The 24,920-nt window shown below is 37.7% G+C and overlaps 1 protein-coding gene across 4 annotated transcripts in view; it reads left to right on the forward strand.

Annotated features, from left to right (window-relative positions):
- Positions 1-24,920, forward strand: part of WDR7 (WD repeat domain 7) — a 359,360-nt gene that overhangs the window by 242,231 nt on the left and 92,209 nt on the right. For all 4 annotated transcript variants that reach the window (XM_058557197.1, XM_058557200.1, XM_058557199.1 and 1 more), the window contains 2 exons: positions 11,736-11,922; positions 23,992-24,109. In XM_058557197.1, coding sequence (XP_058413180.1) covers positions 11,736-11,922; positions 23,992-24,109 — 305 coding nt within the window. The remainder of the gene's footprint in view (positions 1-11,735; positions 11,923-23,991; positions 24,110-24,920) is intronic.

Below are 24,920 nucleotides of genomic sequence, written 5' to 3' on the forward strand. Positions count from 1 at the left end.
ATCTCTCTGTTTCAGATTTTCATGGAGCTTTGTTGATGGTTCCCTTGTAAACCCCCCAGCACCCCTTTCATCCAGAATTTGGAATGCAGGCTTAGCTGCTCCAGCAAGGCTGCTGTTTACTGGCTATTAACATAGCCACCACTCCTGGGTTAGATAATGGACTCAAAGGTTAAGAGCAGAGGATCTCAACAGCTCCAATCAGCAGAGCTTTTCCAGGGCTAATTACCTCTTTACTGCGCTGACTCTAATGTGACATGTTTATTGCCTTAACTAACAACTCATTAGCTTAGTTGATGTTTTTGTCAATATTAATTCGTTCATTTAAGCCAAGTCAAAGCTTAAACAAAGATGTCCAGACTGAGAAACGGGCAGCAGAGTGACTTTTGTTTGCTCATATGTTTTTTTCCTCCCTTCCTCAACTTCAATAAAATAAATGTGTGGAAAGGAAACATTTAGAATGCTTGTATTGAGAATGTTGATATTTGTCCATTTGCCAGCATGTAAAACAATTCTGAATTTATTTCTCCTATGTTTTCTCCAGTTTCCATATCACAGCTTACTTAATATTTAGTGTCTACTAAGGGCAACTATTTCTAGTCTTGGCCATTTATCTGTAAAGGGTTAACATTCAGCAGTTCCTTATTCCAGTTGAATGTTTTACTGTAGTTATTAGAAAAGAGATCAAGTAATTTTTGCTATGATTTTAATCTCTGCTAAACTGCCAATAAAATTACTTTGAGATTTATCTTGTAGTGATAGCTAACTTGCTTAATTAGCCTGTGTGAATTATTTAAACAGAGGAGGCAATTATGAAGTTATCATGAAACATTTCAGTTATTTGCCTTACTTTTGGTTAACATTAATTGTATTTCTTGGAGAATGTTATTATTTTGATTTTATGTATTGTTTAATAATAATTAAATTCTAAAAGCCCTAGACCAGTACAAATGGGTAAAGTAACTGAGCATGAGCCTTTGACCGAGTAGTTAAGCAATTACTCTGGAGAGGTACATCAGCATCTTCAGAACCCTGTAATCCATGGGCAAAGTCCCTCTCACAGGATGCTTAATGGTGTGCAGATAACCAGAAAGGGTTCAGATGCATTCCTGTGGAAATTAGACATGAGTGAAGCAGCATTGTTAGGGGAATTTTGCCTCTGGAAAGGTCAGTCTCTGCTTTGAAGGCCAGAGACTCCCGCTGATTAGTTGGTTCCTGGAAGTGATCAGGCCCAGAGAAGGCTTATAGAACCTAGGTATAGAACATGGAACGCTACATTATTAATTTTGAGTGAGAAAGACATGTCACATAAACCAGAGATACTCATATTTATTTCATCCATCATTCTATATCTATAGAAGGTTATATGGACACCAAATTATTATCAGTAGTCGTAAGAAATCACTGTCACAGGAAATAAAATATTCTGAATGAATGTATACATTCTATACTAAATACTGTGACTATGTTTACCTTCCCTGCTTTCTCAGCTACCGTTCTTTCTTGAATCTGCTTCAGCCAGGCTTTTCTGCCGTTCACTCTACTGAAACCTTTTTAGTAAGGTTACCAGTGACCAAGGGTTACCAAACCCAATAACCAGTTCTCAGCCTTGTCTCTATCTCTTGGTAGCATATGATAATTCCAGCTATATTGAAACTTGAAACTTTCTTCACTTGGTTTCTGTGACATTGTCTTCTCCTGTTCTCCCACCTCATTAACTGCTTGTCCTCAGTCTTGATGTTCCTCCTCTTTCCAACCTGTGAACGTTCTTCTGTATCTACACCCATTCTTGGGTATCACATCTAGTCCCCTGGCTTCAGTGCCATCTGTACATGGATGGTTTCCAAATTTTTAATTCTAGCCCTGATTTCTACACCAGTCTCTAGACTCATACATCCAGTGGCTTCTCTGAAATCTACCTTCACATGTTTGGTGTGTATCTCAAGTTTGAAATGTCCAAAACGAAAATTTGGATTACTACTCCTACTTCAAAAACAAACAACCTCCTTCTCTCCTATTATTACTCATTTTAGTAAATGTCACCATCCATCCACCTAGTTGTTTATGCCCAAATTCTTGGAATCAGTTTTGCTTCTCTTTATGTCATGCATCTACATCCAATCCCTTAATGAGTCCTGTCTGCTCTATCTTTAAAAAAATTTAAAAATCCAGAATTCACACAGTTCTCATTACTCCATCACTACTGCTTTAGTCCAAGCCAACATTATCTCTTTCCTGAACCATTGTAAGAACCTCCCAATTGGCCTCCCTAATGTCACTCTTCCTCCGCCACAACAATCTGTTCTGTACACAGCACCTGGGTACTTTCTAGTTGACAGCAGATCATATCACTCTCCTCCATGTACTTCCACAAGTTTCTTGTGACGCTTAGTGTAAAACCTCACATTGAAAAGTCTTTCCATGATCCATCCCACAGCTACCTCTCTGACTTCATGTCCTTCCCCTCTCCCCCTTGTTCACTACCATCCCCCCACACTGGACTTCTTGCTGTCCCTCAGATGTCCTATGCTGGCTCCTGCCTCAGGGCCTTTTGTGCTGTTCCCTCAGCCTAAAATGATTCTCCCATAGATGCCCACATGCCTCTCTTTCATTTCACTCAGATCTTTGTTCAAATGTCATCTTCCGCAGCATCCTTCCCTATCACTTTCTAAACTCTTACTCTGCTTTATTTTTCTTCATAGGACTTAGCACTACTTGACATATCTCTTTGTTCATTTGGTTTTTACGTCCCAACTAGAATGTAAGCTTTGTGAGAGCACAGACTTTCTTGACCTGCACTTAAAATGATGCCTAGTACATAGCAGGCACAGTAAATATCAAATGAATAAAAGGACCACTCAGCAAGTAGGTGTTAGAGCTAGAATTTACAGCCTGGTGTTCACTTGCCTCCCTCCCACCCACCCATCCATTCATGCCATTCAACGATCCTACACCTTTTAGGAACACAACGTAGAAGTATTTGGACCATTCAACTAAAGATTCGATAGATTAGGGGATTTTTTTTTACTTCTCTGACGTCATAAACATCTGCTTCTATTATTTTACTTCTTTATTGCTGACCCCCAGATCATCAGACAGTCAACACTTTTTACCTCCTCTAGGCAGCAAAAGGCTATATGCAATAAGTAGCATCCTTTTGTTTGTTTATGGGAAGGTAAAACTATCCTTATTTTAGTCTGCCATCCAAGATACATTAAATACTAAAAGCAAAATGAGATTAAATTTCACTGTATGACACAACTGAGTTAATTTGAAACTCAATAGAACAGAAAAAAAAATGTACTTTGAATCAAGGAGCATTTGGATTTTATATTCTTCTGATTATTTAAATTAGGACTGTTTTGACTAAGCTGATGTTAGATTAAAGAGTTTTTAAATATCTTTGTAAAATTAACTTCCTAATTTAACAAAGTGATTTCATGCTTTTTGTTAAAAGAAATGATGACCTTTTTTTGCAATATAGGATGTAAAAAGTTTTTAATAACTGCATTAATACAAAGTAGTTATAGAAGTATTTGTTAATTATTCCATATCCATGAATAGTGCACACTACATTGGAATTACTTTTAATCAAATCAAGTACCTGTATAAAACAAAGGAAAGGAATTCTAGATGGCACTCTGCCATCCTTGTTCTTTGATGGACATTAGCAAGTGGTAAAAGGCTTTATTCACTTGGTTACACTGTGAAATAAGTGGCCAATCATTATTAATTCATTTTGCACTCATTCTAATGGCATAAATCATCGTAAATTCATTTGGTTTAAAGTGCATATAATATGTTCTCCCACAGGAATTTCCTTGTAATTGAGCTATTAATTAATATATTTTTTTAATATGACCTTTTTTCCCTTCTCTACTATTCAGAGCCAAGGATGGTTAGTGGCCATTTCTTCATTCATGATTTTCTTCTAAGTATGAGGAACAAGTTTGTCTTAATTCAGCCTGTTGACTGGCCTAGAAGGGACCAAAGCCCAAGAAAATGGTTATGTGTGTTACCTACCAGCAAAACAGCAGTAATAATTGTGAATGATCTCTAAGGGCTCTTTGAAAAATTTTCTGAAATGCTATGGTTTTGTAATAATTCCAGTAAGAAAATGTCATTCTCCCTTGATAAGCATAGTTTGACTCTGGCTTCTTTTTTAATTTCTAATTCTTAAAACTCCTTCCTGTGGCCACAGGTTTTTCGTAAGCATTGGCTGCTGTAAAATCCAAGTTCCCTTGCCGCCAGCAAGGAGGCACTCCATAATCGAGGTCACCCTTTCCCCTTCCAATGCACTGTCCCTGCACATCTCCCTCCTTCAGCCTCTTCAGTTTTCCAGCGTCTGTTTCCTTCTCCATTCAGGGCGTACTGGTTGCTAGAGGGCTTACAACAGCTGGTTCTAGAAACTGCCTGTGGGGTAACCACAGGATTCCTATGAGGTCTTCATACTTCAAGGGAAGCATGGGAGGGAAAATTTAGGCCGAAAGAAAGAAAGAAAAATTACAAATAGAAACTTGGGGAAAAAATCGTTGATTTTACAGCTTTTTAAATGATCCTTTCTTATTTAGTGCCATTTTCTACAAAATAGACACTGGGTGAAAAAAAAAAAAACTGCATGATTCATGTTCATGCCACGAACGTGTCATGTTAGTAGGATCTGTATGAAAATAAAGGTTTGAGTTGGTGTTAAAGGTGTTCTGTTAGTATATATAACTGGCAGTTGACTCTGTGTGTGTGTGTGTTAAGTGAGTAAAAGAAGTGTTCAGTGTGCTGTGCAGAACTCAAGAACTACTCTCAGGTTCAGTCCCTACCCTCGCGTTAGAAATGCAAGAAGGGGAGAAATGAAATAGCGATATAGAGGTGTTATTTATTTTCAAATAATGATCCTGAAAGTGATAGCTGATGCTTATAGAAATATATAACTATAGTTCTTTATAGTTAACAAAGTGTTTTCGTATAATAGGTATTCACTAAATGTAGGATGTGTTAATAAAGTGAGTGTACGCTTTATGATAAGGATAAATAAATGCTTCAGAAAACAAATTCATTTTACCTAAGTAATAGCATTAGAGTGCGTGTGTGTGTGTGTGTGTGTGTGTGTGTGTGTGTTGTGGCATGTAAGTTAATTTTTTAATAGAGCTGGTCATCATTACCAGCCAGATACAACAAAACTTTTAAAAACTGGCATTTTTCATTGGTCAGTTCATGACGAGACAGTACTCATCCTGCCAAAGCAACAAGTTAGCCATAATACAATACTGTCAGCTTTTTAACCACAGCTCACAGAGGCTTTATTTTGCTATCTCTGTCTCAGTCCTTTTCTCATTTTAGTATTTTGCTGTTACAGCAAAGTGTAAATATTTTCTTGCAGCTTTGCTCTTTTGTAGTACTTTTAAAAAACAGTAAGATTGAAGTTGGAACACTTTAAAAAAAAAGCTTGAGATAAAAAGCTTAAGATAAAATAGCACTAAAATATGAGCTATTGTTATTACTCTTGACTGCATGACAAGAGAATTAATTTCTCAACAGCCAGAGGGTCTGAGTTAATTGTGATTTATCCAATGCTGGATTTTAGCGCTTTCTGGTTTTTAAAAAAGGGTTTGGTTTGGTTTTGATTTGTTGTCCAGTGTTCTGAGCCTGTCTGCATTTTGGAGGTTCGTGTGTCCATTTTGCTAGACAAACAGGGTTAGTGGTGAGGTGCTACACACTAAATTCCCACTATAAATCTGCCACAGTATCTGTACTGCTTACCTATTTTAGAGGCAAGAAAGACAATAATTTGATAACTTGACTTTGAATATGGTTCCAGATTGGCTTGAATAATGCTGAATTTCCCTGTAACAAGTTGAGTTAGGAGCCTCTTGGCATTCTCAGTTAAGAGCCAGTGACCAGCAATAGCTTGTTAGTTGTGATACTTATCGTGGGAGAAAGTACCCTTGTAGTTCCTCAGGACAGTAAATGTATTACAAATAGCAATTATTTCCAACCTTTTTGATATCACGGGCCAATAAAATTTCCAAAAATAAAATTTGAGGGAATTCAGCAGTTTTAAATATTTTATTTTGCTGAGTACAAACATTAGGAAATACCACTATCTTAATCATTTAAAAAAAAAACTTTCATTCACCAAAAAAGTATTAAGAACATAACTTTAGAATAAGTACTCCTGTAAATGGAATAAATTTAGCTTTATGAAAAAGACTTATTACATTGTTTATATTTTTACTGTTTCACCACAGAGCTGTGGAAACTTTGCCACGTACCAGCACAGGTTTGTTAGCAGACTCTTGGAAATTTCTGATCTGTGCATAATTTTGTTGACTATGCTAGGTATATACAGTGTAAAGTAATTTTCAGTATTTGCCCAAGCAACAATTACGTATGAAGTACTTATGGAATATGAAGCACTGTGCTAAGCCTTATGCCAAATATAAAAGTATTTTTTAAAAATTTCATATGGCCCAGGGAACTTACTCATTTAGCAGATGTGAAAAGGATACAATAAAAATAAATAAATAAAATTAGCTTTAGACAGTAAATTAAATGCCAAAAGTTGCTATATCATTGTTTTTAAATGTATGGATAGGAACCACTGTATTGAAAGGAAGAATTTCATTCTAAGATAAGCAAGGAGGATGTGGCAGAAATTGCTAGCTACCTACCCCATACCATTCTTCCATGTGAACAAAACCTCTGTTTTGTTGAAGATGGTAATGTGTCCAGGTAGCAAACTACATTTCCCAGCCTTCCTTGAAACTAGGGAAATTACTGTATGATGTCATTCTGACTAATGAAATGTAATCAGACTTTGAAAGGGGGCTTGACTTAACTGGCAGATGTCCTTTTGCCCTTCACCTGGCCACCTCTTCCTGCCTGGAAGCTGGATGCAGTGCTAGATGTGCAATTAACCACTTTGTGACCATGACGCAACTAAGTTAGAGCCAAAACAATTATAGGGACCTTGGTATGTCTGTATTTAGCTACTGAACCAGTGACAGCAACCTTCTCATTGTGTGAGAAAGGATAAAACGTAATTTATTTAATCTTCTGTTTTGGGGAGACATTAGTAAATGCACCTGAAATTATTCCTTAGTTCAGAAGGAAGAGGAGATTGATCATAAAGGATATAGTTTTGAATCCGTGGTTGCGTAGAGTTTTATGAATAAAAACATGGTTGTAAAGATGCAAATTGTGTTCAGAGATATGTACTGGTCATAACATATGGCCTGGGCCACAGAGGCCTGGACTTCCTACCAAGGCCTGCAGCTGACCACTTGCCTTCCAAGGTTCTCAGTTATCTAAAACATAAAAATAGATCAGATTTGTCTCAAGTCCTTTCAATCTGAAAATTCTGTGATTCTAATTAATCCATTTGGCTGGGGATGAGTAGATCAGGATTAAAAAGGCAATAAGTCTTGCCCCTTTCTAATCACAAGACAGCCCAAGTATTGATCTTTTTAAAATGAAAATCTAATCAAACCTCTCCTTTGCTTAAAACTTTCCAGTGGTTCCCTATTGTCACCAGAATAAACAAACTCTTAGCATGGTAGATAAGGCCCTTTGTGATCAGGCTCTGGTATTCTGTCCTGCCTCATGTCTCACTGTTATATTTCATCGACCTTGCTTTCTTTTCCCCTTGCCCATCGCCTCAACCCTCCCCTTCTCCCTAACAAAATTTCCAGCCATATTGAACTATGTGTAATCCCTTGATCTTGCCATGTTCTCTCTCATTTCCTGGTCTTTAGACATGCTATTCTCTCTGCCTGGAATGTTTTCTTTCTATACTCCTCTCCTTTAAGTGGATAACTCCCACTTATTCTTCAGGTTTTGGTACAGAGGTCACCTTTCTCTGGAAGCCTTCTCATATCCCTAAAATGGGGTTACGTGCCCCTGTTAAGTTCTGTCTTGATACCTTGTGCTTATAAATATTCTAACACTATTCCTAAAATATTCAAATTACCTCTTTGCTCACCTATCTCCTGAACTAGAATAAATTTCCTTGAGGGAAAAGACTGAGTCCTATTCCCTATTTTTCCCCCGGCACTTAGTATAATATAGCAATACTCTATAGATAGTTATTACATAAATCTTTGGATGGATAAGTTGGGGCCAAATTGTTGAAAGGCTTCAGTGAATTTGTTGAACTTTTTAATACTTGCCACTGGAGAGCCTTTTGTGAAGGAATCAATCATGATGGCAGGTGATATCATCATTCTCACCTTGCTTAGTCAGTGCGGCACTACGGAATAGTGAAACATTTACATAAGTACCATGTTTTATAGCATTTCAATCATCATTTTTCCTTAACTGCACTCTATCATTTCTGTCTTCATTACAGGGAGGAGCATTCTGGCAATACTCCTTTACATAAAATAAGTTAATATGTATTTTTGTACAAAATTAGATTCCATCTTATACAAATTAAAATACGACCTTTATTGGATTCCAAATGTTTAAGAAAAATTCTGAGAGATAAATTTAAAATTCTGTCATGAGACTTTTTCTATCACTAGGGAAGATACTCTTATTAGTTTTAGCTTTTTCATTATCTTGGTTTATTTTGCAGACCACCTATATTATATGGAATCATAAGTTAGGAAAACCCTAAATTAGAGAATGCAGTATAAATTGAGAAAGGAATAAATTGACCTATCCATTTTTATTATCATACAACCATTTTTTAAATGTTGCTTCCTTAGTATCAGCAGAATATACGATTAGGAAGTTTGAAGCCTTAGGCATCCTAGGTTATTCCTTCAGAACATAAGGGTCATAATTGCTGGTGGCATTAAAGTCATAAGCATCCTATTAATCAAGAAGGCTAGAAATCTAAAGGTTTAACTTGAAAATCCTCTTCGTCTTCTATTATTTACATATTTTATTTGGAATAGGTTGTCAAAGACAGATGTGGAATTTTAACATTTTTATGTCTTTATAATTCCAAAACAGATCATTGAAAAAAAAATCATACTCTTACTTGTAGATTTAAAATTTGTGTTAAATAGGCCATTTTTCTCTCTGCCTCTCTTGATGCCCCCACACATGGCTTGCCAGAACTCTAGGGATCTTTGCTTTATGTTACCCAGAGACTGTAATTTGAACAGAAGAATGAGAGATGCTGTAGGAGAATTTTACTTGAGAGATCACTGAGTGAAATAGAAAGTGATTAAGGGAAGGGGCAGCCGTGCTGTAGGTAACCTGTATTTCCTGCCGAGCTGGGCATCCTCACTGTATGTGTGGATCACACTTTGCAGACAAGCAGCAGGCACGCTGCAGGGCCGAGGTCTTCTGGAGAACGCTTACTGATTTTCCCTTTTCTGTCATTTCATTGGAGGGCAAATGATCACGTCCCCTATGCTGTCCTTCCCACTTTGTCAGAAAAATGATGGAAAATATCAAGAAATGGGCCACTTATTGTTTATTATTGCTCTTAGGAAAAAATTGTCAGAGTAGTGAGGAAGCTGCCTCTAGAGTTGCCACCACAGAGGCCGTGAGGAAACAGCAAGGTCCCCAGTATTGCCAGAATGCTCCTCCCTGTAATGAAGACAGAAATGGTAGAGTGCAGTTAAGGAAAAACGATGATTGAAATGCTATAAAACATGGTACTTAGGAAACTTTACTTCCCCTTTGCAATACCACTTACCAAGGATACGCCTCCAGGGAGCCCTAGCCCTTAGATTGGAAGCCATTGCTGCTGGTGTTTCTGGATGTCTGCAGAGAACAGCGGTGGGGGTTGCTCTGCAGCTCCTACAACTTCCCAGAAGTAAAGAACAACAGGAAAGAGGTAGATTTCTTGACATTTTGAAATATTCTGACAAACTGGGGCAGGGAGCTGCATTAGAAATGCACATGCAGCAAAGGCAGAGATCTGTTTTCCGTTTTAGATCCATAATGTGTGCAAAGCACTATGCTTGGTGGTTTGGGAGATACAGAGTTATAGGCGACACAGTTCCTACTTTCAAGGAGCTACCAGACTTGCTGAGGAAAAGGGAAAAGCACAGAAATGCTTATATTTAAAAATATCATGTGATAAGGGAGATGTAGGTGCTGGCAGAAAATAGAGAACTTTTTTTAAAGGAGTTTATATTTTTATGATCCACAAAACACAAAGCTTTACATATTACATTTACATGGCTAAGTATGAGAGTAAAATTTACAAATACATATATGAATGAGATATGAATTGGGAGGTGTTTTCTCAAGGAGGCTTTCCAGATATATGTACCTCTTTAGATTCCTGCAGGAGTTGTTTACCAAGTCCATGGCCTCCTTAAAATTTTTCTGCGGAATTTGGTGGATAAGTATATGCATGTAATTTCCTGGAGAAGGGACTGATGACTGTCAATGGGTTCTTAAAGAGTTCTACGACTGAGAAGAAATTCAGAACCACTAATTTACAGGTTGCATTCACAGACTCTTACCTTGGCTTTACAATATCCTTCACTTCTCTTCACCTCCATTTCAATCCATTCTCATTTAACAATTGGCTATAACGTAAAAGCAAGTAAATGCTTTTATTTGTTGAATGCCTTAAAGTTTATACACCATCTTCTTAATTTTGAAAACAGACAGGTTCACCCTGTTATTCATGATAAGTCTTGGCTGCCATTTATTGAGCACTCGCTGGTGCTGGGCACTTGGCAATCCACTTTGCGTGCATTAATCCATTTAACATGCAGGGTCTTCATGAGACATAACTATCATTATCCCCATTTTACAGACAAGGAAACTGAGACTCACTGAGTACTTCTAAGCCTGCTCCCTAATAAGTTGTGAAACTGGTTAATTCCCTGTCTGAAATCTGAAGCCTCTGCTCCCCTGAGCCAGAATACTCTACTGTTCTATGATTTATAAACTGTTTTATCTCTTCCCTCCAAAAAAACAAACAAAACCTCTTCTAAATTGCAATTTGCTCCTCGCAATCCCTGGCGCTTCCTTTTTTAAATGTCAAAATGCCTTTTGAAGTAGATGAACTTTTGCAGTTTAATAGCTGTTAGGCTTACGTATACAAAATTTTGTCAGCGTTATCTTCAACATAAAGGAATACATGTTAATTAAAATCTAGATCATTTCAGCAGATTTTTAAGTTTTAGGGGATGTTTTTGAGCTATTTTTTAATTTAACAAAAATATTGAGCTATTTTTAAATTTAACAAACTGAAGAATTTACCGCATACTTGGCATTGTTACGCTCTATCAGTACTCCAGAATATGGGGGAACATAGATGCATAAGGAGGAGACTTTCTTAAACTACGCATCTTACCTTCTCCATCTCTCATCTCTGTTCGTAAACATTCTCTGTAGTGAGAGATGTTACCAATGGGAAGTATTTGATGTATGAACTCCGTTAGATGCAGAAGAAAGATGTAGAAATACTGTATTACGTTATTTGAAACTCTCGCTATTTTGCAGAATTCTGAGTAGGGAGAGGCATTGTTTGGAAGTTTAAGATTGCTGATATGTTGTGAAATTATATATACTTATTTATATGTAATTATTATGTAATTAAAACACTTTAGAATATGGTATAAAATATTGTAACCTAAATTATCTCTTTAAAGTTTGTTGCTGAGCATCCTGTAAACTTGAGATCTTTTATAGTCTTACTGTTCAAAATCCCTTTTCAGTAAAAAAAAAGAAATCCAAAGTGGTTTATATTTTGAAAATATGCTTCAAAGAAAACATCACAAAAGTAAAATTCCTTCATGGCTCTGCCTTTTATTTTGTACTTTTAGGTAAGGCCCTGACATTCCTTCTGCTGCAGCCGCCGAGCCCCAAGCTTCCTCCACACAGTACCATCCGAAGGACAGCCATTGATCTCATTGGACGTGGTTTCACGGTTTGGGAACCTTACATGGATGTGTCTGCTGTCCTTATGGGGCTTCTCGAACTTTGTGCTGATGCCGAGAAACAACTTGCCAAGTATGTGCACAATTCTGGTTAATTTAATTTGGTTTGTTTTTGTTTTGTTTAGGTGGAGGTCATTGATTACCCTTTATAAATTGTGTGTTTTCAATAGACAAAAAATAGACAAATATCTCAATATATGAAATTTTGGATATAGACAATGAAAGGGAAGTATGTTTCTGTAATTTTAACACAATTGGGATTTAGCATTGAGCCAATGAGTGATTGATCTGTGACATAGTTTTTAAATTATGTTTATTGTACCTTGAGATATTATTAGATAATAATATAATAAAAATATAAACATATCATTTATAAGGAAAGTGATATATAGACTTGCTCAAAAATGTTCTGTTTCATTTTGTTTTTTGCTGAGGAAGATTCACCCTGAGCTAACGTCCGTTGCCAATCCTCCTCTTTTTTTGCTTGAGGAAGGTTAGCCCTGAGCTAACATCTGTGCCCATCTTCCTCTGTTTTTTGGCGTATGGGACACCACCACAGCTTAGCTGGTAAGTGGAGTAGTCCTGCGCCTGGGATCTGAACCCACGAACCTGGGCCGCCGGAGCAGAGCACGCGGAACTTTAACCACTGGGCCCTGCACCCTCAAAAATGTTTTACTGATAGAAAACAAGGCCAAATTGTTTGGGGAATTATTCCTTCACATTTATATTGATTTTTAAATCAACTTTATTGAGGTTTCATTTGCACACAGTAAAGGACCAGCCATAAGGAGGTTGCAGTGACCCAGGGAACCAATATTGAGAGTATAGTCATGCATCACTTAACAGGGATAGGTTCTGAGAAACATGTCGTTAGGCAATTTCATTGTCATGTGACATCATAGAGTGTACTTACACAAACCTAGATGGTATAGCCTACTATGCATCTAGGCTATATGGTACTAAACTTATGGGACCACCATTGTATATGTGGTCCGCCATTGACCTGGTCATTGCTATGCAGCGCATAATGTAATGGAATAGGAAAATGAGCTGAGGGAGTTGCTAAAATGAAATAAGTGGGAGACACTTGGTAGCCAAATGGCTGGGAGTTGGAGGTGGGTGGAAGGATGGTGATAGAGATTAGTGTTGACTTGAGAACTCAGCTTCCTGATTCCTGAAGGAACTCTTTTTTTTTTTTTTTGGTGGTATAATGCACATAACATGAAATTTACCACTGTAACCATCCTCAAGTATACAATTCAGTGACATTAAGTACATTCACAATGTTATCCAACCATCACCACTATCACCTTCCCAGGAGTGGTCACCCCAAACAGGAACTCTAGACCCATTAAGCAGTCGCTTCCCATTCTCCCCTCCCACCAGCCCCTGGCAATCACTAATCTGTTTTCTGTCTCTATGAATTTGCCTATTCTGGATATTTCATATAAATGGAATTATACAGTATGTAGCCTTTTGTGTTGGGTTCTTTCACCTAACGTAATATTTCCGAGGTTCATTTGTGTTGTAGCACATATCAATACTTCATATCCTTTTATGGTTGAATAATATTCCATTCTATGGATATACCACATTTTGTTTATTTGTCTATTGAGGACATTTGAATTGTTTCCACCTTTTGGCTTTTGTGAATAGAGATACTATGAAAATTCATGTACAAGTATTTGTTTGAACACTTGCTTTCATTTCTCCGATAGATACCTAAAAGTAGAATTGCTGAGTTATATGGTAATTCTATGCTTAACTTATTGAGGAACCACCAAACTGTTTTCTACGCCGGTTGTACCATTTTATACTCCTACCAGCAATATACAAGAGTTCATTTTCTCCACATCCTTTCCAACACTTGTTATCTTCTGGGATTGTTGTTGTTGTTGTTGTTTTAATGTAGCCATCCTGGTGAATGTGAATTCCTAGTGGTAGGAATTCTTGAACTGTCTTATGATGCCTCTCTTAATGTAAATGTTATTACCTCAATGAATTGTATTTCATTCTTATTATTGTTAACCTTTTAAAAAACTAAAGTTCTCTGTTCTTTCTTCATGGTTGTCTTTCTCATATCCCACAGTTCCCTTACATTCCAGCACAGCATGCTTTGGGCCTATAGTCTTTCTGCTGGCTTCTCTATGCTCAGGAATTGGAGACCAGAGAAGCAAATGAAGGCTAGACTGGAATGCTGTGGCTTTGTCTGCAGATTGGGCATTCCCAACCTAAAGTCCCAAGACTGATTGGTTGGAGGAGGGTATTCATTTCAAACCTAGGCAGCTGCCTTCCTCCATTACTTCCTATCACACTGCTGTGCTTCCTAAACTTTGCCTGTGTCTCCTAGCTGTATGCCCTTCAGCAAATTTCTTCACCTTCTACCTCAGTTCTGTCTACAAGTTGGGGCTAATTAAAGTATCCTCCTTATAAGGCTGATGTTAAATGAGTATATATTTGCAAAGTGTTTAGAAGAGTACTTAGCGCATATTAAAGAGAGTAAATGGATGTTACCAAATGGTAGGACAGCTGGTGATGCCATTGTCATTGTCCTAGTGTTCAACGGATCAGGAGCTGCGCATTTCTGAAATGAACAGTTCAACATAGTGATAACCACGACAGTTTCTGGATACAGGAGGCCTGAAGATTCTCAATTGACCTTAAGAATTAGAAGGGAATGTGAGCCCATGAGTTTGCAAAAGTCGTAAGAGGCAGATGGCCTTTGTGCAAAGCCCCAGAACATATTTTCAACTTTATGCCCTTCCCTTGGCTGCAGCTGCCATGTACACCCTCCAAGAAGTCAACAGTGCTGGCTTCTATTACTACAGCTCTTCTGGTTATCTTGAGAACCCTTTACAATTTTTTGATTGTCCAAAATTTTACTTTGACCTAATTTTCTAGACTATTTTCAAATCTGATCTAAACACGGTTTCAGCAGTATGCACTCTTGTTGTCTAGAAGGAGAAGTGATGGAATTTTATTTTAGGTTTAGTACTTAATATTTTGTTTTATTTTGATTTTAAATAAGTTTATATGAAGCTTATGTCAGCAACCATAAAGATACGCTTGTTTTATCTACATGTAGTGTGTCCGCAGACACAAATACTATAGTTTTTCAGTAGGTGATTTAAATCTTGCTGTTACATCCTTTTCTGTGTCATGAAGATTAGTATGACTCTCTATACACAGCTCTGAATAAATGAATGTATCAGCATGTAGCCTTGAGGAGTCCAATGTAATTTTCATCATGATAAATTGCATAATAAGCAAGAAAATGTTTGCTTATTAATCTCTAACAAGATTTAGATTGAAAATGGCCTATTACATCCATGACACACTTGGAACAGGCTGCAGAAGGACTGAGATGGGGAGAAGTGGAGCAACGACGTGTGCAGGGGTGACGTGTGCATCTTACACTCGTGGTGCCCTACTGGGCTGCTCTTTCTTGTGCCTGATTTACTGAGAAAATGATCACAGTGCTCAGCTGCCTTGCTTCTGACTGTGGTGTTAAGCTTGCTTTATGAAGAAGCTTTTATGTTATGCTCATGCTTTTTAAAATTTCATTCATGTTTATTGAAAAAGAAAACTCACAGGCAATGTTTCCCTCTCTATTCCCATTCTTGTGCGTTTATGAGGGACTAGGTTTTAGGGAGGGGCAGCTAGCTCAGGCCTGCTCCCTAGTCTGGAGAACACATATTATAGCAGTTTCTTTCTTCCTCTCTCTCCCGTATATCAACATCCTCTGTCAGAGATGACTCCTGAGAGGTCTCCTAAAAAAACTATATATAGCTCAAGATTAATAGAGTATCTTTCCAGACTTAATAATCTCTTTATTTTAGAAATATGACTTAGAATTTTACGACTGAAATCAAAGTATCACCAGTTATTTTCTAATATTTTTCCACATTTTAAACTATGTGTATTAACAAGGAAGCATTTCTTGAGTAGCTGTGGAAGGGACAATGTGAAGATCCTGTCTCCAAGGCACTTGCAGTCTTACAGGAAAGATAAGATCTGCCTGAGATAACATGATAGAAAGTGAGAAGGAGAGTGAAAAGTCTGGACAGTCAGAGCATGAGGAGAGAGACAAATAGCTGAGTAATCAGAAAGTATGCAAGGAAGAGTTTCATTTGAATCTTTCATTTGAGCAATGAAGAGAGGAGAAAAAGGACAAGGATATGCAAAAGGATAGAGATGGAAAGCACAGGCATGCCCAAAAGACGCTGAGTAATACCTTAAAACATAGGGTGATGGTGGTGTAGTGGGTAAGTTTGCGTGTTCCACTTTGGTGGCCCAGGGTTCGCAGGTTCAGATCCTGGGTGTGGACCTACACACCGCTCATCAAGCCATGCTGTGGCGGTGTCCCACATACAAAAGAGAGGAAGATCGTCACAGATGTTAGCTCAGGGACAATCTTCCTCACAAAAAACAAACAAACGAACATAGGGCAAGTGAAAGTAAATATTGCTTTTAACTAATTGTGTTCATTAATTCTTTGCAGAACTTAAACTGTGGGATGCTCCAATCTAAAACTCGAACATTATTTCCTTCCCTGTTATATTTGGGGAATAGAATTAGGGTCAAAGAGAGGATTGGTTTTACCTTTTACTTTATAAAAAGATTGTTACAGTGAGTTTTTTCCTTGCTTTTATGATACTTCCTTGCTACCACGTATCTACCAGTATGCAGGGAAACAGAGGTATGGGATACAGATGAGAAAAAATGAATCTGTTATCTCTTGTCCACAGTAACACTGTGGTCAGTGAAAAAAGATGGGGTTCAAACCCAGGTTTCGCTGACTCCAGAAGCCATGCTCCTAACACTGTGCCATCTTGCATTTGAAATCTTACATCCACAGAATTAAGGAACAACAGAGTACTAAATTTAAAACAACTTATTAATAGGAGGTAAAAGCGGTCAACTCAGAATTTTCGGTGTACTTTCAAATTTTTAAAATATATTTAATGAAATCTTTTTCATCAAAGATTTTGTGCCTTTTAGAATATAAAAGCCTATTTATCAATAAACTCCTTGAGTGCATAGGCCATGTTTTATATGTTTATTCTTACTTATTCATAACATCTGTCAAGTGATTTGTATGCAGTAAACGTTTAATAAAGACAGAAATTTTAGAGATGAAAATCTCCTTCAGTAGCTTCTGATCAAATGCCCTCAATATGCTGTTAAGTCAAAGTAAGGTTTAGAAAGATTAAACAACTTGTCCGAGGTCACACTAGTATTGTAAGAGCTAAGACTATCACGTAGGTCTTCCGACTGTCGTTTTGCTGCTCCCATGTCATATGCTTATGCCATCCTTTATCTGACAAGTGATCCACAGGTAGAACCTTTTGTGAGGAATTTTTTAAATGAATGATTATGGGCTGCTCATTCACGATGAACTGTTTAATAGAAAATGGAGGCTGCGCTTCATTGAAATCATAAGTTGAGCCATCCCTGTCTAATTGTGAAAAGAATAGAAACTTGAAGTAGTATCTTTTTTATAAATTCATAATGTATGGATTTATGGTTATAGTGGTTATAACCATTATATACCATGGTTATATACATAGTGTTAAAATGTTAGAAACCATAGAAAATCCTCCTTTATAAAGGAACAGTAACATCCCTGTGCTTTTGAAAGGCTAGACTTATATCTCTATGTGTTGTAGTCTGATTTTGATTCCATTTTCCTAGCTCATGTTGCAGGTCTTTCTCTGAAAGAGAACAGCAGGGCAGTGCTGGCCCCAGCTGCTGGGTGGCCAGTCTTTCCTCTCATACTGCCATGACGGAGGGATGTTAATGAATTACAGAAAGCCAATTGCTTTTCTGGAATAGTCACCTTTTACCAAATGTTGAGAGAAACACACAGTCACTGGAGACCACACATGCTTTGATACATACAGATAAGCCCCATACCTTAGAAAGATTCTTTTTGAACTATATAAAGTAGAGTTGGAAAAAAAGAGTTGACATTTTAACCCAAATCTCAACCATACTTTTTAAATTTAAGGGGCAAGGAGTAGAGAAAGGAACATATACAAACACTAAGGTGCTTCAGGATTCTATTTAACTATTTCTGTTCACATGATGTTTATTTTTATTAGAGAATTTATAATCTGAGGAAACTGTTTAAATCATGTTAACATAGTTTTTATTCCTTGTAAATGTATACAGCATATGGGAAGCAGGTCTAAAAGATATGCACTTGTTGGAGGAATTGCTGCCTTTGAATTTAGGAAATTAATGCCACCTATGAGTTATCAAATTAAGGTCCAACATGACAGAGAGAAATTAAAGATTCCTTATTACCTTAAAGACAATTGTTAACACACTGTTTTACCAGGAAGGGGTAAGGTGGAATTCCCAGATGTTATGTAATTAAGTATGTATTTTCAAAATAACTTTTGTTTTTGATGGAGAGTGTTTTCTTTTTTTCTTTTCTTTTTTTTTTTTTTTTATGAGGAAGATCAGCCCTGAGCTAACATCCATTCTAATCCTCCTCTTTTTGCTGAGGAAGACCGGCTCTGAGCTAACATCTATTGCCAATCCTCCTCCCTTTTTTTTTTTCCCCCAAAGCCCCAGTAGATAGTTGTATGTCATAGTTGCACATCATTCTAGTTGCTGATGGGGAGTGTTTTCAATGCCCTGTTACTGTTTGTCTTAGTCAGTTCAGGCTGCCATAACAAAATACCATGGATTGAGTGGCTCAAACAACAGATATTTATTTCTCACAGTTCTGGAGACTGGTAAGTCAAAGATCAAGGTGCTTGCAAGGCAAGTTTCATTCTGAGGCCTCTTCTCTTGGCTTCTAGGTGGCTGCCATCTTGCTGTGTGCTCACATGACTTCATTGTGTTCAGGATTGGGGAGAGAGAGACACAGAGAGCAAGCTCTCTAGTGTCTCTTTTAAGGGCACTAATCCCATCACAAGGGCCCCACTCTCATGGCCTCATTTAACTCCAATTACGTGCCAAAGGCCCCATCTCCAGTATCATCGCAATGGGGGTTAGGTGTTCACCATATGAATTTTAGGGGGACACAGACATTTAGTCCATAACACTGTTGACCACGATTTGAGGGCTATTGGATGAAAGTTTAAGTGTTTTTCCCCCTGAATATTCCCTTATGGTATTCCTTAATTTGACAGATGGGGAAGTCTGACCATTGTAGACAGTGACATTTAACTGAAGTGATCTTACATTTAACTTTTAAACTGCTTTTTACCACGATGGAGTAAGGATTAGAACAGGATTAATGAGCAGTCATGTAAGGAATGAACTCAGCCTGAGTGGACTATTTTTCTATTCACGTTTTTTATTTATAATATCTATCATCACTGGTATTTCGTATTGGACGTGTGTACTGAAATGCTGAGTAAAATAGAGAACGTGTCATATCATATTTTTTAGAATAAAGACTGAAACCAGAGACCCATCCTATAAACCTATATAACAAATGATCTGCATAACAGCCAGATACGCAGGATCAGATAAAAAGAGTGAATTCCGTGTTTACATACAGGTTCCAGAATAGGGCAGACAGCCTTTTAATTTCAAACCTCTGATAGTATGATCCTTCTTCATTCAGTTAGAATCCCACATTAAAATATATCACACACGCCATGCACTCTTGACTTTAAAGATAACTACATGCAGAATTAGACTTCGTCTGTTGGGACTACCAAATCAATTACTTTGACTTCATTGCCTGGTCAATTCAGTCAAATAACTGGCTTAAGTGATTTTTTCTTTTCCTGCTGAATTTGCCAGGTAACTTCATTTAGTGCATAACTATTGAGCTACCACTATGTCCAAGGGCTGTACTAGGCACTTTCAGGGGATACACAGGATTAGAAGGCAGGTCCCAATCTGTGCAGAGTTTACAATACAATACTAATTCATGATGTCTGACAGAATGTGATTTAGTGCTAGGAGCCTGGAATAAATGGGTTTTGTTGTTGGTTCTTTTTGTTTCAGTAGCCGGTAGTTGAGTGCTGCAGCAGTTGCTAAATACCACCTGGGCTTCCACAAGAACTTCGGAGGGGAGGGAAAAGGGTGGGGGAAAAGCATTAGCAAAATACTAGAATAAAAAAAAGAATCGAATTTCAGGGCCCAACTTTGAAATTAGCAGGGACTCAGAAGCATGGGTGTTAAAAAGACTGAGTTATATGAGTAAAATCATGCAGTGTTTGTCTTTCTCTTTCTGGCTTATTTCACTTAACATCATACCCTCAAGGTCCATCCATGTTGTTGCAAATGGGACGATTTATAAATTAGTGAAACTAGATTGTAGAGGGCCTAGAATTTCCAACCAGGGAGTTTAAGATTTTTCTTAGAAGCAATAGGAACCACTAGGCTTTAATCAGGTTAACCATGAAATAAAGTTGGTGCTTTTGGAAGATTAATCTGATAGTGGTGCATTGAAGAGACTATCCAGGGGAGAGATGAAGTTTCGCTTCTTCAACTATGTCCTGGTAATTCCTTTCTATTATCACACTCACATCCTCCTGCTTTTGCACTATGGCTACTCTGAAGGTCACTGCAGAGCCCTGACCTCAGAACACCAGATCTGTCCACGTTATGCAGCCCCGCATTCAGACCTCCAGATCCTGATGACGGGAATCACTCAAATGCAGATACTGATGCCTCTCCATCATGTTGGGTGTTCCAGCTTCCCCTGAACTCAAGGGCCAATACTTTTGTATGTGTTTGGTTAGCTTCCTTCCCCATTACCCTACAGCTTCTCTTCTAGACCTCACCACCCATCACCAAAGTTGACTACTTTTCTTACTAGAAGTTTGCTGATTCCCCCAAATTCACAAGATCATTTGCTGAGATGGAGGAAGGGTGATGTGAGACTAGGCTTTTAACTTGAAGCCGATGACCTGCTATTAGTTGACCTTGTTTTCTTTTTGCTTTATTTCTATTTGTGAGAGGCATCTTTGGTCAGAAAAAGCACCTATTGTACATACAATATTGGTCAGGTGCAGGGCTAGATGATTTTGAATCTGTTATCTCATTAAATCTTCTCATTAACCTTGTGAAGTAGGTATTTCAATATACTCATTTTCAATATACTCAATATACAATAAGACATTGTGTTTATTCAGTCTGGGGTGGCCGCAGGGCACTGCATAAGGGTAGGGGAAATATCCACTTGTCACTGTGGCATGAGCCTTGAAAGTCTGTCAGCTGACCACCCCCACCCTCAGGTGTACACACCTATCCTTAGTCATTTGTTCTCTCTCTTTCTCCCCTCTGCCCTACCTCTTTGCAGCTTCCCACTAAATGTTTTTCCTCCATGCAAGTAACAGAAAAGGGATAGAAGAGAGGACTTAGAAGTGAGTGGTGAGTTTGCTAGGATCCTGTTTATATGAGTAGAACTCTGGTTTCCAACTGTAAGAGTTCACAGCAGCACACAGCTGGGAATGGACAGGCCTTCTCTGGAGTCCAGGAGGATGCTGTAATGCTTGTCCTGCAGAAGCTAGACCCCATCTCTTAGCAACTCAGGGAGCAATACATCCATGGGGAAGGCAGACAAGTGCCCAGAGCCATGAAGTACAGCAGGGGTAACACCTTCTCTGTTACTATACAAGTTTATCCCTTGATACAACCTAGCTCTTAGGCAGCCACATCACTAACATACAAGCTGTTTCAAATACAACCCTCAAGTCTGTTTCATAAGCTCGGTAGAGCAGTGTATCACCTATAAAGTTGACCTATAAAGTTGGTCATTTGTACCTACACGTAAGACTTCTTTATTTAGCTGAATTTGATCTTTCTGAGGACTCTTTGAATTCCAGTTCTGTTATTTAATACAGTTGTTCTTTGTTACAACTTTATATCCACACCAATTAATAACCTTGCATCCTGTATCTTTATTCAGCCCACTACTGATACTGAATAAAACAGAGCTGAAGTCTAAGTATTACAACATACCTCTAGAAACCTCTCTCAGGGCTGCAGTCTAGCCATTCATCCAAAGCCACTGAGTTTAGTCATGTTACCAATTCATTAATTCGGTTAAGCGCAGTATCATCAAGTCCCTTTCTTCGTTATTTTCTCCAGAGGTTAGCTATCCTGAAAGACCTTATACTACTGCCTTGGCTTTCACTGAACTTCCCTCAACCTGATTTCTCCTTCATAAAATGCTGATATTACCCACCTCATAGGGAAGTGCTGGGACAGGTACAAAAGGACATGATATAGCACCAGAAAGCCTGACTTCAAACCTAGACATTGGTTTCTACGTCCAGTTGTCTGTCTTCTGTATCATGCCCGGGCATATGGGATATGGGATGGGCTGCCCAGGAGATAGACATTCCTTGGTTGACTGCTTGGCAAGGATGTTGCCTAGGGGGTCTTTTTTAACTCCAACATTCTATGGTTTTATTGATCTTACGAAATTTGATTTAGATTTATTTAGAATTTTTCAATTAACATTACCATTTTTGTTTGTTTCAGCCTTTCAGCATTATTGATGAATTCATCCACATTGATGAAAAAAGGGAAACATCACAGAATATCTAAAAAGTTTAATTAGCTTTTGAATGTTTTAAAACTTGACTTAAAATGTGATCTTAACTTTATGATTTTTAAGCAATCTAGCCCCCAGCACAACTCACAAAGTAAACATTTCCTTTGTTGAATTCTCAATATTAAGGTTTAATCCAGAAAAGAAACTTGCTAACTACCCCACCCTGCTTTCCTGCTGTACACCTCCTTCCAGCCCCTACTGGGACCCCAGGGCACCAGGATCTTCCATGGGGTTGACACACCCGCCAATGCTTTCCTTCTGTTTATTGTTCAATATATGTATCTGTTCTCTCAGCTCATATCTTTCTTTTTAGTGGTAAACGTCAAAGGAAGGCTCACCCTCCTCCTCTCTTGTGAGTTCCTGCTTTGTATCTACCCTCAGTTTGGAAAAAAGAATAAAGACAGTTATATTATCAGTCAAAAAGATTTAAGAAGCATAACAGTCACAAAGAAATTATAAGCACAATTTTCTGTAATCAATTTACCTTCTTTTAACAATGATGAAACTGCCTATGTTATGCATCTTTATTTTCAACTAAGAGTTAAAATAATGATTCTTAGATCAGTTACAGAGATACCTATAAACTTTTTGAGAATTTTTAGTAAACATAATACAGTTTACACATGAAGCACACAGACTTATTTAATTAGAGCGGGACAGATCTTCGTGTAACTTCATATGGATATTTAAATACCAAAATTACTTAACTAGAGGGAGAAACTATAATTGGATCTCTTACTGAATAACAAAATACGCCTTGTATACAGTTGATGTGTGGATCACATGCCGTATTTTAATTAAAAGTCTACTTTTAACAGTAGTCTAATATAAGGGAAGCTTGGAAACAGAAGAATATTATTTTTAGGGGTAGCAAAAGAATATAACATCACTATCCTATCAGGACATTCTCACAGTTTAGAAAGATCTGTTTCATCATGTACATATTCTTATTTATAGCCTGGACAATGCCATGCTGTCTTTTCTTTACAGAAAGAGAATAAGTATCAGTTAATATAATTTTTGCATCAATACTAAATAACTGTTGCCCGAGCGTGCTAATTAATGGATTGGTTCTAAAAGTACTGAGTGTGGGATAAGCTAGCAGTACGAATGATATTTCAAACTAAAAATAATTTTGTCATTCTCAGTTCTTTTGATAATTTTATAGACAGGAGTGAATTTTGCTCTCTTTCAGATATATGGCCTTAAATGTAGCCTTTTGGTGTGACCTTATAAACAAATTGCTATCTTTGACTTTTTCTTAGAAAAAATTTGCAAGTTCCCAGCACAATATTCATTCTTGCCTTATTCTGAGCTTTGTGATATGTATTCAGTACTAGTTCTTGATAATTTGTTAACAAGGCGTTTTTAACACCTTGGACAGATGCACATACTGTTTTCAATCTTCACGGTTAATTATTCGATGTTGTATTTGATGCCAGAACACCCTGACTCCTAATCACTGCTCATTGTTGCAAGTCCATTATATTCTAACTGTTTGAGTTCTCCCATTGACCTTGAACTGACATTATAAGCTGTGTCTAATCTTTTCAGTCTATATTTCTAATGCTTCTTTTCTTTTTCCCTTTTTTTCTGATCCCTGTTTAGCATCACAATGGGGCTGCCTCTGAGCCCAGCAGCTGACTCCGCCCGCTCGGCAAGGCATGCCCTCTCCCTCATTGCCACTGCCAGACCACCCGCCTTCATCACGACTATAGCCAAAGAGGTGAGCGGAAATTCTCAGTGTGCTCCATCTTCTCATTTAGAGGAATTATTTGATACTGTGAACTGAGGGTCTGTATCTGCAATAATCTTTCCAGTTTGTTTGAGAACAATGCAGGTTAATAATTTAGTACTGAAATGAATACATATGTACCTGTGTGCATGCACACTGAATTCCACGACAGTGCCTTCAACTTGTGCTTTTGTATTCATTTCTGTTCTCAAAGTTAAATCACTTGTAAATATTTGACAATTTTTCAATCAGAAATATAGCAGGCGTATTCAAATTAAAATATATTAAAGGTACTCACATTTTACGAGTGTAACTATCTACCTGTAATCAAAACTAAATTTCTTATTTAACACTGGCTCTCCAACTGTAAACAAAAATGTAAGTCATAAACTTGCTAATTGTTTTTCCTATTACGTGTCACAGATAAAGACTTGAATGCCAATTGATTCCCACATTCTTAGTGTTCTAACTAATTGCCCACATCTAACTGAAAAACTAGTGAAGAACAATGAACCAATTAGAGGATCTTTCCTATAGGTCTTAGTAGTGGGAGAAAAAGGAAAGGATGATAAGCTCCTAAATTTTTTTTTAAAGGTTTGTTCCATTCCAGCATGTGTAATGTGCAGACTTGGTGTCCATGGGGTATGTGCTCTGTCTGAGTTGTTTTTCCAGTAGCTATGATGAATTTTTAAAATACTAAATAAATACCTCTGAGTGTGCCCTGATAACCTGAAACCTATTGGGCCTGTGTCTGCCCCAGAGCCATCTTTAACAGGCGTGCAGCAAATGTTTGTGACGTGAA

Source organism: Diceros bicornis, chromosome 16, assembly GCF_020826845.1.
Source record: "Diceros bicornis minor isolate mBicDic1 chromosome 16, mDicBic1.mat.cur, whole genome shotgun sequence".
NCBI classification, from domain to species: Eukaryota; Metazoa; Chordata; class Mammalia; order Perissodactyla; family Rhinocerotidae; genus Diceros; species Diceros bicornis.